General features: G+C 50.8%; 1 protein-coding gene across 5 annotated transcripts in view; it reads right to left on the bottom strand.

The window, feature by feature from the left end:
• Positions 1 to 18,581, bottom strand: part of LOC134909061 (ribonuclease H1-like) — a 135,625-nt gene that overhangs the window by 85,408 nt on the left and 31,636 nt on the right. Inside the window, exons 1-2 of one of the 5 annotated variants that reach the window (XM_063915469.1) lie at positions 7,182 to 7,285; positions 5,813 to 6,008 (exon numbers count right to left, since the gene is read on the bottom strand). In XM_063915469.1, coding sequence (XP_063771539.1) covers positions 5,813 to 5,946 — 134 coding nt within the window. In that variant the 5' untranslated portion in view covers positions 5,947 to 6,008; positions 7,182 to 7,285. Of the gene's footprint in view, positions 1 to 5,812; positions 6,009 to 6,928; positions 7,115 to 7,181; positions 7,286 to 18,581 lie in introns of those variants that run through there. The other 4 variants (XM_063915471.1, XM_063915470.1, XM_063915472.1 and 1 more) reach the window with 4 other exon arrangements.

The raw sequence follows: 18,581 nt of genomic DNA, 5'->3' as shown, positions 1-18,581 counted from the left end.
TGAGCCACTCTGACTATATCACATTCTCCTCAGCACCATGTGCATTAAACTCACATAAATGCCTATTACACTATAACAGTGGCCGGGGAGCGGAGAATGCTGAGCCCGCTGTACAGAGCAGGAGTTAGCTCCGCCCCCCGGCTATGGCGCCTTATTGCAAAACTAAGCGGGAAGCGAGCTGTACCCTCCGCTGGGCCTGCGAGTCACCGCCGGGGAGCGCTGAGCGCTGAGCCCGCTATACAGCGCTAGTAGAGCCCTGTATCTGCTAGCCGCCGCCGGGGAGTGTTGCGCTGAACAGAGCGCGAGTCGCCGCCTGGGAGCAGGGAGCGCTGAGCTCGCTCTACAGAGCGGGACTTAGCTCCGCCCCCTCCGTACAAGGCGCCAAATTTAAACATTGCTTTGCGCTCGAGCGGGATCCCTGTGCCGGCTCTGTGAGTCGCGCTGAGTGGGTGCGGGGGGTGCGGGGAGCTGGGGGAGCAGAGGGTTATCAGAATGACACACACCCGTTTTTCAGTCAGGGTTGTATAAACACATACTCAGCCTCCCCCAATCATCCTGTCTGTTTCTCCATGAGGAGGACAGGTAAGGATACAATAAAGTACATTACAGCCCCAGAGAGCCCTTCTGGAGTGGGTTGTACAACAATAAACAGATTGCTCTAAAAACATACATAGCCACCACAAATAAAGTATACTTCACTCACCACTGTGTTCTTGGTGGATCGGCCCCGACACACGCCGCACGCAGCGGCGTCCAGCCGGAATCTTCTGTGGTGGGGTGGTCCCGACACAAGCCGCACGCAGCGGTGTCCGACCATTTTTGATACTCACCGCTGCCATGCTGCCGGAATCTTCTGCTGGATGGAGTGGCCGCGACACGCGCCGCACGCAGCGGTGTCCGCCAACTCAGGAGAGCTCAGTGTCTCCCTCAGCCGGGGCCCATCCCTAGCCGCACGCAGCTGCGATGGGACCCCGCCGGCAGCTCCCACGGTGCAGACTGGCAGTGGCAGAGCTGCCAGTCTGTGAGTGTTAAAGAAAAAAGAAGAAAATTCTTCAGCTAAACCCAAGTGAACCAGCTACCTCGGGCACTTAACTAAGACTGGCTTGGAGGGGAGATAGTAGGGGAGGAGCTAGCCACAGTGTGAGAATTTTTAAAGTGCCAGCTACCAATACCACCTACTATCTCCCCATTGTAACTACACTCCAGTGGCCCCTAGTGGATGAAGGAGAAATAAAAAAACAAAAATGCTTTCTAACAGGAAACTCAGGAGAGCTCCTGAAATGCACCCAGCTCCTCTGGGCACAGTATCAAAGGTCTGGAGGAGGGGCATAGAGGGAGAAGCCAGTGCACACCCAGAGTCAAAGTCTTTCTTAAAGTGCCCATGTCTCCCGCGGAGCCCGTCTATCCCCATGGTCCTTACGGAGTCCCCAGCATCCTCTAGGACGTTAGAAAAATCCTATTTTCTTCTTACGTCCTAGAGGATGCTGGGGACACTTCAAGAACCATGGGGTTTATACTAAAGCTCAAGAACGGGCGGGAGAGTGCGGATGACTCTGCAGCACCGATTGACCAAACGAGGTCTTCCTTAGCCAGGGTATCAAACTTGTAGAATTTAGCAAAAGTGTTTGAACCCGACCAAGTAGCTGCTCGGCAAAGCTGTAATGCCGAGACCCCCACGGGCAGCCACCCAGGATGAGCCCACCTATCTGGTAGAATGGGCCTTCACCGATTTCGGTAACGGCAATCCAGCCGTAGAATGAGCTTGCCGAATCGTATTACAGATCCAGCGTGCAATAGTCTGCTTGGAAACAGGTGCCCCAATCTTGCTGGGATCATAAAGGACAAACAGAGCCTCCGTTTTCCTAATCTTAGCCGTTCTGGCTACATAAATTTTCAAAGCTCTGACCACATCTAGAGACTTCGATTCCTCAAAGGCGTCAGTAGCCACTGGCACTACAATAGGTTGGTTCATGTGAAACGATGACACCACTTTAGGCAGAAATTGCCGACGAGTTCTGAGACAAAGCCGCCAATTCAGACACCCGCCTTGCAGAGGCCAAGGCCAACAGCATGATCATTTTACAAGTGACGAATTTCAACTCTACCTTACGTAAAGGTTCAAACCAATGAGATTGCAGGAACTGTAACACCACGTTAAGATCCCACGGTGCCACCGGGGGCACAAAGGGAGGCTGGATGTGCAGCACGCCTTTCACGAAAGTCTGAACTTCCGGAAGGGAAGCCAATTCTTTTTGAAAGAAAATTGACAAGGCCAAAATTTGTACTTTAATTGAGTCTAACTTTAGGCCCGCATCCACCCCTGCTTGCAGAAAATGGAGAAAAACGGGCCAGCTGAAATTCTTCCGTAGGGGCCTCCTTGGATTCACACCAAGACACATATTTCCTCCAAATACGGTGATAATGTTTCGCCGTTACCTCTTTTCTAGCCTGAAGCAGTGTGGGAATTACTTCACCGGGAATACCCTTTCGGGCTAGGATTCTGCGTTCAACCTCCAAGCCGTCAACCGAAGCCGCGGTTAGTCTTGGTACACGTACGGCCCCTGCTGTAACTGATCGTCTCAGAGGAAGAGGCCAGGGATCTCCTATGACTAATTCCTGAAAATCTCGATACCAGGCCCTCCTTGGCCAGTCTGGAACAATGAGGACTGCATGAACCCTTGTTCTTCTTATGATCTTTAACACTTTTGGAATGAGTGGAATCGGAGGGAACACATATCAACTGAAACACCCACTGTGTCACTAGGGCGTCCACTGCTATTGCTTGAGGGTCCCTCGACCTGGAACAATATCTCAGAAGTTTATTGTTGAGGCGAGACGCCATCATGTCTATTTGAGGAATTCCCAAACGACTTGTCACTTCTGCAACGACCTCTTGATGAAGACCCCAATCTCCTGGATGGAGATCGTGTCTACCTCATGCTTCCCAGTTGTCCACACCCGGAATGAAGACCGCTGACAGAGCGCTTACATGCCTTTCCGCCCAGCGGAAAACTTGTGGCTTCTGCCATTGCAGCTCTGCTCTTCGTTCCGCCCTGGCGGTTTACGTACGCCACTGCTGTTACGTTGTCCGACTGAATCAAGACGGGCAGATCGCGAAGACGATGTTCCGCTTGTAGAAGGCCATTGTAAATGGCCCTTAATTCCAGAATGTTTATCTGTAGACAAGCTTCCTGGCTTGACCATTTTCCCTGGAAATTTTCCCCCTGTGTGACTGCACCCCAGCCTCGGAGAATCGCATCCGTGGTCACCAGGATCCAGTCCTGGATCCCAAATCTGCGTCCCTCTAGGAGGTGAGAGCTGTGCAGCCATCACAGGAGTGAGATTCTGTCTTGGAACACAGGATTATCTGTCGGTGCATGTGCAGATGGGATCCGGACTATTTGTCCAACAGGTCCCACTGAAACACTCTGGCATGGAATCTGCCAAACTGAATGGCCTCGTCGGTCGCCACCATCTTCCCTAGCAACCGAGTGCATTGATGAATCGACACTCTTGCCGGCTCCAGAATCTGTTTGACCAAGTTCTGAATTTCCAGAGCCTTTTCCACTGGAAGAAAAACGCTCTGTAATTCCATGTCCAGAATCATACCCAAGAACGACAGTCTTGTCGTCGGAACCAACTGTGATTTTGGCAAGTTTAGGAGTCAACCATGTTGTTGCAGGGAGAGCGTCATGCTCTGCAGTAATTGCTCCTTGGACCTCGCTTTTATCAGGAGATCGTCCAAGTACAGGATAATTGTGACTCCTTGCTTGCGCAGGAGAACCATCATTTCCGCCATAACTTTGGTGAAAACCCTCTGAGCCGTGGACAGACCAAACGGCAACGTCTGAAATTGGTAATGACAATCCTGAACGGCAAACCTCAGGTAAGCCTGATGTGGAGGATATATGGGGACGTGTAAGCAGGCATCCTTTATGTCGACCGACACCATAAAATCCCCTTCCTCCAGACTGGAGATCACTGCCCAGAGAGATTCCATCTTGAATATGAATTTTTTTAGATAGAAATTGAGGGATTTTAAGTTCAGAATAGGTCTGACCGAGCCGTCCGGCTTCGGGACCACAAACAGGCTCGAATAAAAGCCTTCTCCCTGTTGTGACGGGGGCACCGTGACAATGACTTGATTTTAACATAGCTTTTGTATAGCACCACATACCACCTCCCTGTCCGGAAGAGAAACTGGTAAGGCTGATTTGAAAAATCGTCGAGGGGGCACGTCTTGAAATTCAAGCTTGTACCCTTGGGAAACTATTTCTAATACCCATGGGTCTAGGTCCGAACGAACCCAGAAATGACTGAAGAGTCGGAGACGTGCCCCCACTGGTGCGGACTCCCGCAGAGGAGTCCCAGCGTCATGCGGTGGATTTGGTAGTAGCCGGAGAGGACTTCTGCACTTGGGAACCTGCCACAGCCGGTGACCTTTTTTCTTTTCCTCTTCCTCTGGAACTTTTTATATAATGCCTCAGACCTGTTAGCGCTTTTATATCATAAATCCAGCACCAAATTAACTATGCCCCCCCCTGTTTTGCACCCTGTTACTTGATACAGCAGTGTTGAGGAAGGACCAGCGTCTCTGCAGCTCTGTGAGGAGAAAATGGCGCTGATGAGAGCTGTGAAGGCTAAGCCACGCCCCCTTAGTGGCGCACTTCAACCCCGCTATATTTTCAATTATTTATACTGGCGGGGGTCCGGATTCAGTGCCTAGGCACTTAAAGACCACATAGCCAGTCTTAACATGAGGATTTTATGCTGCCCAGGGCGCCCCCCCGCGCGCACTGCACCCTGTAGTGCCGTTGTGTGCGGGCGCATGGCACGCAGCGCGGCTGCTGTGCGTTACCTCAAAGCAGTCACTGAAGTCTTCTGATCTTCTTCTACTCACCCGTCTTATAACTTCTAGCTCTGTAAGGGTGGGGGGGGGGGGGGGGCTCCGGAAACGAGCATCTAAAGTACCTAGCGTTCAGACCGTCAGGAGCTAATGGTGTCCTGTAGCCTAAGAAGCAGAGCCTGGAAACTCACATAAATAGGTCTGCTTCTCTCCCCTCAGTCACATGATGCAGGGAGCCTGTTGCCAGCAAGTCTCCCTGAAAATAACAAACCTAACAAAAGTCTTTTTTCTGAGAAACTCTGGAGAGCTCCTCAGTGTGAATCCAGTCTCACTGGGTACAGATTCTAAACTGGAGTCTGAGTAGGGGCATAGAGGGAGGAGTCAGTTCACACCCCTTTTAAAGTCTTAAAGTGCCCATGTCTCCTGCGGATCCCGTCTATACCCCATGGTTCTTGAAGTGTCCCCAGCATCCTCTAGGACGTAAGGAGAAAGATCAATTATTTTTTGGGAAGGGGGCACTTACTTCCATTTGCTCCCCAATCTGATAGTTGCCAGCCAGCCCCCATATCAGAGTACAGGCATGTTGCTTAAATATATTCCAATGTTGAAGTTATGAGCAGGTGAGCAGGTTATGTAGACATTTTATATCTGGTCTCAACAAAAAAGATCAAAGAGAGGATTCGGTATGATTTACTGGCGGTTTGGAAGCAGACTGTCTGCATCCTGACAATGGCATCCTGCCTACCAGAATGCCGGAAGCTGGGCGAGCGCTAAGACTCCCTTTGCGGGCTTGGTGGCTTGCTGCGCTCTCCACGGGATCTATTCCCATTCTATGGGTGCTGTGTACACCCACGAGTGGGAATAGTCCTGTTTTGCTGGGATCCCAACAGCCGGCAAAGAGATACAGCCATGTGCCAGGCACAGGACCAGTCATCAATCCTGCTAGAACCACAGTGCCTTTCATACCACGTGTTGTAGACTCCCGGATTCCGTCCTCTCCTCACAGCGTAGAACATTCTCCGCACACTAATCCACACTCCAGGTACGGTGGCATGCAGCAGACAGGCGGAAGACAAAATGCGGAAGGGGGTCTGGAACATATCCCATACACCAGACTAAGCTGGAGCAGCAGAATCACTCGAGACACTGGACACAACTCATCCTAAAAGAAAGAGAAATGAAAGGAGCATCAGTTCCCACATAAGTGATTCCCAATACAGCACACAGTTACTGCCTAGCCCGAGTGCCCAGCACTTGCAGAAGTGATTAACTAGTGCTCTTGTGCCAGTACTCCATACAATAATGGAGGGGTGTAAATAAGGCACCACAAGAGTTCCATAACACTGCAATATGTACATATATAATGAGAATAGCATAGGACAATAGCCATTGCACTGTGGGATGTGACTGCAGCACTGTACTGAGGGTCAGCAGCATCTGGTCACACAACAGGCGAGATACAGTATACAGTAGTGATGAGGAAACTTGGGGTTGGTTCTAAATCGGAGTGGGAGAAGGAACCTTCTGATGTCACTAGGGGAGGCGCTACGGCCAAACGGTACCCGAAAAGTACCTTCGCGGGCTCGCTTCGCTCGCCACGCTTCGCTCGCCACGCTTCGGGAACGGTGGCTCGCGAAGGTAATAGTGGCGTGGATAGTGGAGGAAATATCCCGCCAGCCTAGCTCCTCCCCCTTGTGTCATGGCTCCTCCCCCCGATGTAAAAGGTCCATTAGGCCACTTGAATCTAGCATCAACCGGAAACTTGGCACTCCAGCTGTTGCTGAACTACACATACCAGCATGCCCTGCAACCGTTTAAGCATTGCCAAGAACTGTAGCAGGGCATGCTGGGATGTTCAATAACAGCTGGAGTATTAAAGGTTCCCCATCACTGGTATACAGGGTACATCAACATCATCCCTGTAGTGAGTAACAGACGCGGACAGCGTGAAGTGAGCCGGGAGCACAAGGGTAACCTGGGGTCTATGCTACACAGGACTGTGGAAGAGATATTAGGGTAACTGAGAGCTGACACCCACATCCGTCACCCTTCGTTACCTACAGCCAAAGAGAGCGGTCTCACCTCCTCTCTCTCTCTCCTACCCCCCCACACACACCAGCAGTCCCCGGGCCGCTGATGGAGAGCAGACACACAGTACGTACGCACTACGGAGAGCGAGAAGTGCCAAAATTGCGGTAACGCGAATCGGCGGCGGCGCCACTGCATGACGTTACTTCATCATGCTCGTGTCAGACTCACAGCCGGCTGCCCGAGACATGCATGTGCAAAACGCGTTACACAACACAGCGCAGTGACACACATGTAGTACACACACCTACGTACACCACCGCTCCAGTACTCTGTGCACGGCCATAATCCAGCGGAAAAGAGAAGAGGGCGGGGCCACGTGTACGCCTCGCCCAGCTCATCTGCAGTCCCCAATTATAAGCGAAACACAGAAGGGGCGGGGTTTATAAAATGGGCGGTGTTTCAGGTTTAAATGTTTGGTTTGGGGGCGTGGCTTGTTTAGCAAGATCCGTCCGACTGTACAATACGCACGTGGGTCACTCCAGCATGACCTATTTCCCTTCTACAGAATCTACATGCAGCCTTGCTGCCCTTTGTGTCAATAATCAATGCTTGGATTCTCCACTCCAGTCCCAGGTCTGACTCAGTATCTAGAACATGGGTCCAACGCCATTCACACTGCTGCTCTACTAGTTATTCCCTGTTCTGCACAGTTTACACTGACTGCACACAAGTGCAGTCTCTCTTCTCTCAGTGCTTGCTGGGAGTAAGGAGCAGCCAGAGCTGGATTAAGGCATTGGGGGGCCCGGGGTATTAAGGCAGGGGGGCCCTAAAATAAAATAAATAAATATATATATATATATATATATATATATATACATACACACACACACACATATATACTTATACAGACAGGGTAATAAACAGCACTCAAGAATAAATTTGTCAGGGTCTCACAGCGTCATGAACCTTTTGGTGACATTTATTCACCTTCATCAGGAGAAGCCTATATATATATATATATATATATATATATAAAAATACAAATCTATACTGTATATATATAGATAGAGATACATGTTACACATATAACCTTCACACATCATGGCTTCTGCACACACATAACACAAACATCCTGTATTGCACACACACATATACTGTATATGGAGCACAGTACCTACAGATACACAGCTCCAGTACACAGACGTAGTAGGACCAGCACACTACCAGAGTGAGTACCGGCACCCAGCCCACCACTCGCTGGTAGCACCGCAGGGCGTGAGACGCCGTCATTATCCCTGAGCAGCCGGCAATGAGCTGCTGCTGAGCCGCTGCTCCACAAGCAGCCCAGCAAAGCCCTGCAGCGCCGGAGTCTGTGATCACCGCGCCACAGATCAGATCTCTATTAAGGATCCGATCCACAGGGCTGCGCTCGCCGCTGACAGTATCCAATCCACAGGGCTGCGCTCGCCGCTGACAGCATCCAATCCACAGGGCTGCGCTCGCCACTGACAGCATCCAATCCACAGGGCTGCGCTCGCCGCTGACAGCATCCAATCCACAGGGCTGCGCTCGCCGCTGACAGCATCCAATCCACAGGGCTGCGCTCGCCGCTGACAGCATCCAATCCACAGGGCTGCGCTCGCCGCTGACAGCATCCAATCCACAGGGCTGTGCTCGCCGCTGACAGCATCCAATCCACAGGGCTGTGCTCGCCGCTGACAGCAGGCTGCTGTCAGTGGTGAGCGCAGCCCTGTGGATCAGATCCTTAATAGAGATCCGATCTGTGGCGCGGGGGGCCCTTGCAGGCAGGGGGGCCTGGGGTTACTTACCCCCAGAGACCCCCCCTTAATCCGGCTCTGGGAGCAGCCACTGGCATTTCTATAATGTGTGCGGTGCACACGGGCTCCTGGGTCCAGTGGGGCCCACACACTGCACCCATTTAATATACTTACCATTCCAGAGTCCCGCTGCGACGGCCCTCTAGTACGGGCATAAATCACTCGGAAAATGGCCGCTGTGTCCATTTCCGAGTGATTTGCACATGCACACTGGAGATGTCCCCGGGAACAAGGTGCGGGCAGTAGATTCTGGCAGTATGTCAGAGTCTACTTGCTGCCGGAGAGGAGGGGGCCCGTGACGGAGGCTGCACTCGGGTACCCTCCTCTCTTAAAACACCCCTGGGTGCAGCCATGGCCACGAGAGTCTGTTTCCGCGCACAGGGAGATGTAACGCGTTGACTGGCTAAAATAGTAGTAGTCACCAGGGCTGGCCTAAGGCCAAATTCTTTGGTAAGTGAATATATACTTTGGCACCCGCTACCTCCAGTACGTTGCCACGCGCCTAAAAAAAAAATGAAGGGGGCATGATCTTATGTGAAATTGTAGTGCCCCATACACATTATTCTCACAGTTGAAGTACCACTTTCACATTATGCCCACAGTTACAGTGCCCCTTACACATTATGCCTACAGGTGTAGTGCCCCTTACTGTTAGGCGCCGGGGTCCGCGATGTCCTCGCGGCCCGGCGCCTAGCTACTAGGGACGCCGGGCGGGTTAGCCGCCGGGTCCCTAGCAACGCTGGGACGCCGTGCGCGCGTAGCCGCCGGCTCCCTAGCAACGCAGGGACGCCAGGCGTGCTGAGCTGCCCGGACCCTAGCAACGGGGACGCCACGGGCGGACCGCGTTCCCCGTTGCAGGGTCAATCTAATCAATCACACACATATTTGTTTCTGCTCGTGCAGCCTGGCAGCTGCACGGCATGTTTGATAATATGGCTTAGAAACATCTGATTGGAGGACTCCTTGTTAAATACTTTCTCAGTGCTTCACACAGACGCCGGTAATAGCTTCCTGCATGCTGCTTTGGTTTGCTGAACGTCTGTTCCAGTCCTGCTGTGTCCGGTCATTCCTGTCTTCAGAGTTCCTGAATCGTGGAGTAGTCATCTCATCCCAAGAAGTCTCTGGTCCTCTATTGCCCGCCACGGTCGCCAGAGAATCTCGTGTGGTGTTCGTGAGTTGCGGCTCTGCCGTGTGCTGCGGCTCAGCCCGCTTTATTGTTTTATTCTGTTTTCGGAGCTTTTGCGGAGGGTTCCGCTTCCACAAGTCCTCTCCGGAACTCGGCGGTGCCGGGTAGGAGAGTGGACAAGTGGGTATTTTGGTTGTCCTTTTCCCTGGCGGTTTTTCCGCACATATTCTAGTTTTAGTTAGCTTGTAGCCCCTGGCCTTGTTGCTGAGTTAGAGGGCCCCTTGTTATCACACTGTCTCGGATTTCCCTCTGTCTCCCATTAAGACCTGAGGGGGCATCGGAGTTGGGCAGACGTAATCCGCCCTTCAAACGCGGCTGCCATGGGCTCAAGCAACCATAGTCTCGCAAGGGATTTCTGACAGCACGGGCGAGACAACGGAGTTAGGGCGCATGGGGCTATTTTCCATTCCCGCTTCCTTTCCCAGCATTACGTTCCAGTGCTCAGGTCCTTGTTATAAAATCTCCTCAGACCAGAGTGCTGGAATCATAACACTTACACATTATGCCCACTGTTGTCATGCCCCTTACACATTATGCCCATAGCTGTACCCCTTACACATTATGCCCTCAGTGGTAGTGCTCCAGACACATTATGCCCATAGTTGTAATACCCCTTACACATTATGTCCACTATTGTAGTGCCCCTTACACATTAATTTATGGCCAAAATAGTACCTGATATGCCCCCTGTGCAGCACTGGCCTGGGCCGGAAACAGAAATCTTGGGGCCCAGTACAGTGACATCTCGGGGCCCCCTCAGATTTTATATATATATATATATATATATATATATATATATATATATTTGTATATATTAAAGCGCATCAGAATTTGCTGTGCTATATAAGAAATGTAATAAATAAATATATATATATATTTATTTATTTCTCTTATGTCCTAGAGGATGCTGGGGACTCCGTAAGGACCATGGGGATAGACGGGCTCCGCAGGAGACATGGGCACTAAAAAGAACTTTAGATATGGGTGTGCACTGGCTTCTCCCTCTTTGCCCCTCCTCCAGACCTCAGTTTGATACTGTGCCCAGAGGAGACTGGGTGCATTACAGGGAGCTCTCCTGAGTTTCCTGAAAGAAATAATTTTTGTTAGGTTTTTTTATTTTCAGGGAGCCTGCTGGCAACAGGCTCCCTGCATCGAGGGACTGAGGAGAGAGAAGCAGAGCTTCTTAAATGCTAGGCTCTGCTTCTTAGGCTACTTTACACCATTAGCTCCAGAGGGAGTCGGAACGCAGGTCTCTCCTAGCTGTTCGTCCCGGAGCCGCGCCGCCGTCCTCCTCACAGAGCCGGAAGATAGAATCCTGGTGAGTATGAGAAGATAAGAAGACTTCAGAGGCAGCAGAAGACTTCAGATCTTCACTGAGGTAACGCGCAGCGTTACCGCTGCGCGTTACCTCAGTGAAGATCTGAAGTCTTCTGCCGCCTCTGAAGCCATTGCTCCCACACAAAACACATGCGGCAGGCACTGTAAGGGTGCAGGGCGCGGGGGGGGGGGGGGCGCCCTGGGCAGCAATTTAAACCTCTGGGACTGGCAAAAAAAAGTATATATATATAGGCTCTGCACTGTATATTGGAGATCCCCCGCCAGTTTTTAAAAGGAATCGAGCGGGACCGAAGCTCGCCGCTGAGGGGGCGGAGCTTGATCCCTCAGCACTCACCAGCGCCATTTTCTCCACCGCACACCGCTGAGAAGCTGGCTCCCCGGACTCTCCCCTGCTGAACACGGTTACAGGGGGTTTTAAAGAAGGGGGTGGGAACATAATTTGGCGCAGTAAATATAATATAATAAAAGCGCTATCTTGGTATTTTTTCCAGGGTCATTGGCGCTGGGTGTGTGCTGGCATACTCTCTCTCTGTCTCTCCTAAGGGCCTTGTGGGGGAACTGTCTCCAGATAGAGAATTCCCTGAGTGTGTGGGGTACGCGTGTGTCGGCATGTCTGAAGCGGAAGGCTCTTCTAGGGAGGAGGTGGAGCAAATGAGTGTGGTGTCTCCGTCGGCAACGCCGACACCTGACTGGTTGGATATGTGGAATGTTATAAATGCAAATGTGAATTTATTACACAAAAGGTTGGACAAAGCAGAGTACAGGGAATGTACAGGGAGTCAAACCCTGCCTTTCACTATGTCGCAGGGACCTTCTGGGTCTCAAAAGCGCCCACTATCCCAAGTAGTAGACACTGATACCGACACGGATTCTGACTCCAGTGTCGACTACGATGATGCAAAGTTGCAGCCAAAATTGGCTAAAAGTATTCATTATATGATTATTGCAATAAAAGATGTTGCATATCACAGATGACCTCTCTGTCCATGACACGAGGGTGCGCATGTATAAGGAAAACAAACCTGAGGTAACCTTTCCCCCATCTCATGAGCTGAACGAGTTATTTGAAAAGGCTGATTCCCAAAAGGATTCTTATGGCGTATCCCTTCCCGGCTAAGTACAGGATACGATGGGAATCCTTCCCAAGGGTGGACAAAGCGTTGACACGCTTATCCAAAAAGGTAGCGCTGCAGTCTCAAGATACGGCAACCCTCAAGGATCCTGCTGATCGCAGGCAGGAGACTACCTTGAAGTCAATTTCCACACATACGGGTACCTTACTCAGACCGGCGATAGCGCCGGCTTGGGTTTGTAGCGCTGTAGCAGCGTGGACAGATACCTTATCTACTGATATAGATACGCTGGATAAGGAAACCATTTTATTGACCCTGGGTCATATTAAAGATGCTGTCCTATATATGAGAGATGCTCAGAGGGACGTTGGCCTACTGGGTTCCAGAGCCAACGCTATGGCGATTTCTGCTAGACGAGCCCTATGGACCCGACAATGGACGGGTGATACCGACTCGAAGAGGCATATGGAGGTTTTTACTCACAAGGGTGAGGAATTGTTTGGGGAAGGTATCACAGACCTAGTTTCCACAGCTGCGGCAGGTAAATCAACTTTTTGCCTTATGTTTCCTCACAGCCTAAGAAAACGCCACATTATCAGAGGCAGTCCTTTCGGTCGCATAAACCCAAGAGAGTACGGGGATCTTCCTTTCTTGCCAGAGGTAAGGGCAGGGGGGAAAAGCTACCAACCACAGCTAGTTCCCAGGAGCAGAAGTCCTCCCCGGCCTCTACAAAATCCACCGCATGACGTTGGGTCTCCGCTGAGGGGGTCCGCCCCAGTGGGGGCACGTCTTCGACTTTTCAGCCACGTCTGGGTTCACTCACAGGTGGATCCCTGGGCAATAGAAATTGTTTCCCAGGGTTACAAGCTGGAATTCGAAGAGGTGCCTCCTCGCCGATTTTTCAAATCGGCCCTACCGGCTTCTCCACCAGAGAGGGAAATAGTTTTAAATGCAATTCAAAAATTGTGTCTTCAACAAGTGGTGGTCAAAGTTCCCCTGCTTCAGCAGGGGATGGGGTATTACTCAACCCTGTTTGTAGTCCCGAAACCGGACGGTTCGGTCAGACCCATTTTAAATTTAAAATCCTTAAACCTATACTTAAAAAGGTTCAAGTTCAAGATGGAATCGCTCAGAGCGGTCATCGCCAGCCTGGAAGGGGGGGATTATATGGTGTCCCTGGACATAAAGGATGCATACCTTCATGTTCCCATATATCCACCTCATCAGGTGTTCCTGAGATTTGCTGTACAGTATTGTCATTACCAATTTCAGACGTTGCCGTTTGGGCTTTCCACGGCCCAGAGGATTTTCACCAAGGTAATGGCGGAAATGATGCTGCTCCTGCGCTAGCAGGGTGTCACAATTATCCCGTACTTGGACGATCTCCTAATAAAAGCGAGATCAAGAGAGCAGTTGCTGAACAGAGTATCACTTTCCCTGAAGGTGTTGCAACAGCACGGCTGGATTCTCAATATCCCGAAGTCACAGTTGGTTCCAACGACTCGTTTGCCTTTCTTAGGCATGATTCTGGATACAGACCAGAAAAGGGTTTATCTTCCGATGGAAAAGGCCCAAGAACTCATGAATTTAGTCAGGGACCTATTGAAGCCAAAAAGGGTGTTGGTGCATCACTGCACTCGAGTTCTGGGGAAGATGGTAGCGTCTTACGAGGCCATTTCATTCGGCAGGTTCCATGCGAGGACTTTCCAATGGGACCTTCTGGACAAGTGGTCCGGGTCACATCTACAGATTCATCAGATGATCACCCTGTCCCCCAGGGCCAGGGTATCTCTCCTGTGGTGGCTGCAGAGTGCTCACCTTCTAGAGGGTCGCAGGTTCGGCATTCAGGTCTGGGTTCTGGTAACCACGGACGCGAGCCTCCGAGGTTGGGGAGCAGTCACACAGGGAAGAAACTTCCAAAGTCTCTGGTCAAGCCAGGAGGCTTGTCTTCACATCAACGTCCTGGAGTTGAGGGCCATATACAACGCCCTTCGTCAAGCTGAGAAGTTGCTTCGCGACCTACCGGTTCTGTCAGACAACATCACCGCAGTGGCTCATGTAAACCGCCAAGGCGGAACAAAGAGCAGAGTGGCAATGGCAGAAGCCACCAGGATTCTTCGCTGGGCGGAAAATCATGTAAGCGCTCTGACAGCAGTCTTCATTCTGGGAGTGGACAACTGGGAAGCAGACTTCCTCAGCAGACACAATCTACATCCAGGAGAGTGGGGACTTCATCAGGAAGTCTTCACAGAGATTGCAAGTCAGTGGGGACTGCCTCAGATAGACATGATGGCGCCACGCCTCAACAAGAAACTACCGAGGTATTGCGCCAGGTCAAGGGACCCTCAGGCGGTGGCAGTAGACGCCCTGGTGACACCGTGGGTGTTCCAGTCGGTCTATGTGTTTCCTCCTCTTCCTCTCATCTCCAAGATATTGAGAATCATAAGACGAAGAGGAGTACAGACAATTCTCATTGTTCCAGATTGGCCGCAAAGGGCCTGGTATCCGGATCTGCAGGAAATGCTCACAGAAGATCTGTGGCCTCTTCCTCTCAGAGAGGACCTGTTACATCAGGGGCCCTGTCTGTTCCAAGACTTACCGCGGCTGCGTTTGACGGCATGGCGGTTGAACGCCGGATCCTAGCGGAAAAGGACATTCCGGATGAGGTCATACCTACTCTGATAAAGGCTAGGAAGGACGTGACAGCAAAACATTATCACCGTATATGGCGGAAGTATGTATCTTGGTGTGAGTCCAGGAATGCTCCTCCGGAAGAATTCCATCTGGGCCGTTTCCTTCACTTCCTACAGACTGGAGTGAATTTGGGCCTAAAATTATGCTCCATTAAGGTTCAGATTTCGGCCTTATCAATTTTCTTTCAGAAGGAATTGGCTTCTCTCCCAGAAGTACAGACTTTTGTGAAGGGAGTGCTGCATATCCAGCCTCCTTTTGTACCTCCAGTGGCACCCTGGGACCTTAACATGGTGTTGCGGTTCCTTAAGTCTCACTGGTTTGAACCACTTAAAACGATGAAATTAAAGTATCTCACTTGGAAAATGGTCATGTTGTTGGTCTTGGCATCGGCTAGGCGAGTGTCGGAGTTGGCGGCTTTATCTCACAAAAGCCCCTATCTGATTTTCCATGTGGATAGAGCGGAATTGCTGACTCGTCCTCAATTTTTGCCCAAGGTGATTTCATCTTTTCATATGAACCAGCCTATTGTGGTGTCTGTGGCTACGCGGGACTTGGAGGATTCCGAGTCCCTTGATGTGGTCAGGGCATTGAAAATGTATGTGACCAGAACGGCTCGGGTTAGGAAAACAGAGGCACTGTTTGTTCTGTATGCAGCCGACAAGGTTGGTGCTCCTGCTTCGAAGCAGACTATTGCTCGCTGGATCAGTAACACGATTCAGCAGGCTCATTCTACGGCTGGATTGCTGTTACCAAATTCTGTAAAGGCCCATTCCACTAGGAAGGTGGGCTCTTCTTGGGTGGCTGCCCGAGGTGTCTCGGCATTACAGCTGTGCCGAGCTGCTACTTGGTCGCGTTCAAACACCTTTGCAAAGTTCTACAAGTTTGATACCCTGGCTGACGAGGACCTCATGTTTGCTCAATCGGTGCTCAGAGTCATCCGCACTCTCCCGCCCGTTTTGGAGCTTTGGTATAATCCCCATGGTCCTTACGGAGTCCCCAGCATCCTCTAGGACGTAAGAGAAAATAAAATTTTAAACCTACCGGTAAATCTTTTTCTCTTAGTCCGTAGAGGATGCTGGGCGCCCGTCCCAGTGCGGACTATCTTCTGCAAGACTTGTATATAGTTTTTGCTTACATAAGGGTTATGTTACAGTTAGGATCAGTCGTTGGCTGATGCTGTTTTGTTTCATACTGTTAACTGGTTCGTATATTCCATGTTATACGGTGTGGATGGTGTGGGCTGGTATGAATCTTGCCCTTAGGTTAACAAAAATCCTTTCCTCGTACTGTCCGTCTCCTCTGGGCACAGTTTCTCTAACTGAGGTCTGGAGGAGGGGCATAGAGGGAGGAGCCAGTGCACACCCATATCTAAAGTTCTTTTTAGTGCCCATGTCTCCTGCGGAGCCCGACTATCCCCATGGTCCTTACGGAGTCCCCAGCATCCTCTACGGACTAGGAGAAAAAGATTTACCGGTAGGTTTAAAATCTTATTTTCTCTCTCTCTCTCTCTCTCTCTCTCTCTCTCTCTATATATATATATATATATATTTATCTCTCCTTACTCCCCCACACACCACAGTTTGTGTCTCCCTCTCTCCTTCCTCCCACACACCCCACAGTCTTTCTCTGCCAATGACACCACGCTGCATTCCCAGCTCCCGCACCCCATCCCAAAGCCCTGTATCCCCTCACCAATCCACTCTTACCTCTGGGAGAGCCTCACCTGCGCTGCACTCCCGAGTGTCCAGACCCAAACACCACTCAGCAGGTACCATGCGGCCCTCACACCCCACCAGAGAGGCTGGTACAAGGCTGGGAATCCTGACCAGCGGAGCTGCTGCCATGTCCTGTAACTGCTTGCAACAGAGCAGGACCCAAAAGAGTGGGAGCACACTCACGCCGCACAGTCACTGTGTGTGAGACGCTCCTGTCACTCTGAGACTGCCGCCACACTGTCTACAGCTCACTGCCCTATTTGGACAAGATGGCTCACATCTCTGCTGGGCACTAAGTGGCATATCCTTGGGGCTCCTCTGATCCTTGAGTCCCGGTACAGGTGTCCCCATTGACCTCCCCTGTCGCCGGCGCTGGCACTGGCGCAGTGGTTTTGGCATGGCCACAACGTGCCTGGCACCCCACTGCACTACGATACTGTGAAAAATCTCAAAATAAACTACCGTTCCCAGCTGCCCCTGCTGTCTGGCAGCAAGGGCTTCTGTAAGCAGTAGTTTGTTTTGCGTATACAGCACTGTGAAGAAACACAAGAAACTACCACTCCCAGCAGCCCTTGCTGCCTGGCATATATATTTGATAACATGGGGTATCCCTATGCACATTTATATTATGCCAAGCGCCTATATACTGTATGTGAACAAGCAATACTCCTATGCACATATGTATTATACTGTTGTGCCACATGCCAGGCATCTATATATGGTAACATGAGGTATTCCTATGCACATTTCTATTATGCCAGGCACCTATATATGGTAACAAACAATACTCCTTTGTACATATGCATAATAGTGCCATGCCATATGACAGGCACATATATATATATATATATATATATATATATATATATATTTCTCTTACGTCCTAGAGGATGCTGGGGACTCTGTAAGGACCATGGGGTATAGACGGGCTCCGCAGGAGACATGGGCACTCTAAAGACTTTAGATGGGTGTACACTGGCTCCTCCCTCTATGCCCCTCCTCCAGACCTCAGTTAGATCCTGTGCCCAGAGGAGACTAGGTGCACTTCAGGGGAGCTCTACTGAGTTTCTCTGAAAAATACTTTTGTTAGTTTTTTTTATTTTCAGGGAGCACTGCTGGCAACAGGCTCCCTGCATCGTGGGACTGAGGGGAGAGAAGCAGACCTACTTAAATGATAGGCTCTGCTTCTTAGGCTACTGGACACCATTAGCTCCAGAGGGTCGGAACACAGGTCTCACCCTCGTTGTTCGTCCCGGAGCTGCGCCGCCGTCCTCCTCACAGAGCCGGAAGATAGAAGCCGGGTGAGTATAAGAAGAAAGAAGACTTCAAAGGTGGCAGAAGACTTCTGATCTTCACTGAGGTACCGCGCAGCGGTAACACTGCGCGCCATTGCTCCCACATTCACACACACTGACGGCACTGTATGGGTACAGGGCGCAGGGGTGGGCGCCCTGGGCAGCAATTATAAACTTCTAGGGACACTGGCATAGATATATATATATATATTCTGTGGAGGCAGTATATTACAGAAACCCCCACCAGTATAAAGATTTGAGCGGGACTGAAGCCTGTCGTTGAGGGGGCGGAGCTTGATCCTCCAGCACTAACCAGCGCCATTTTTTCCACAGCAAGCTGCAGAGAAGCTGGCTCCCCGGACTCTCCCCTGCTGAACACAAGTACAGAGGTCACAAAAGAGGGGGAGGGGGCACATTTATTTGGCGCAGTGAGTGTATTATTATCATATATATATATATATATATATATATATAGAAAAGAAATAGAGACAGCACTCAAGGCCATAGACAAAAAGTTTAAGGGAGGTGCAAGGCAGCAAAAAATGATATAAAGGCACTCACTTGA

This window comes from Pseudophryne corroboree, chromosome 4 (genome assembly GCF_028390025.1).
Source record: "Pseudophryne corroboree isolate aPseCor3 chromosome 4, aPseCor3.hap2, whole genome shotgun sequence".
In the NCBI taxonomy this organism is placed as follows: Eukaryota; Metazoa; Chordata; class Amphibia; order Anura; family Myobatrachidae; genus Pseudophryne; species Pseudophryne corroboree.
Note: the sequence above shows the minus strand (reverse complement) of the source record. Positions and strands in the feature narration are given on the sequence as shown.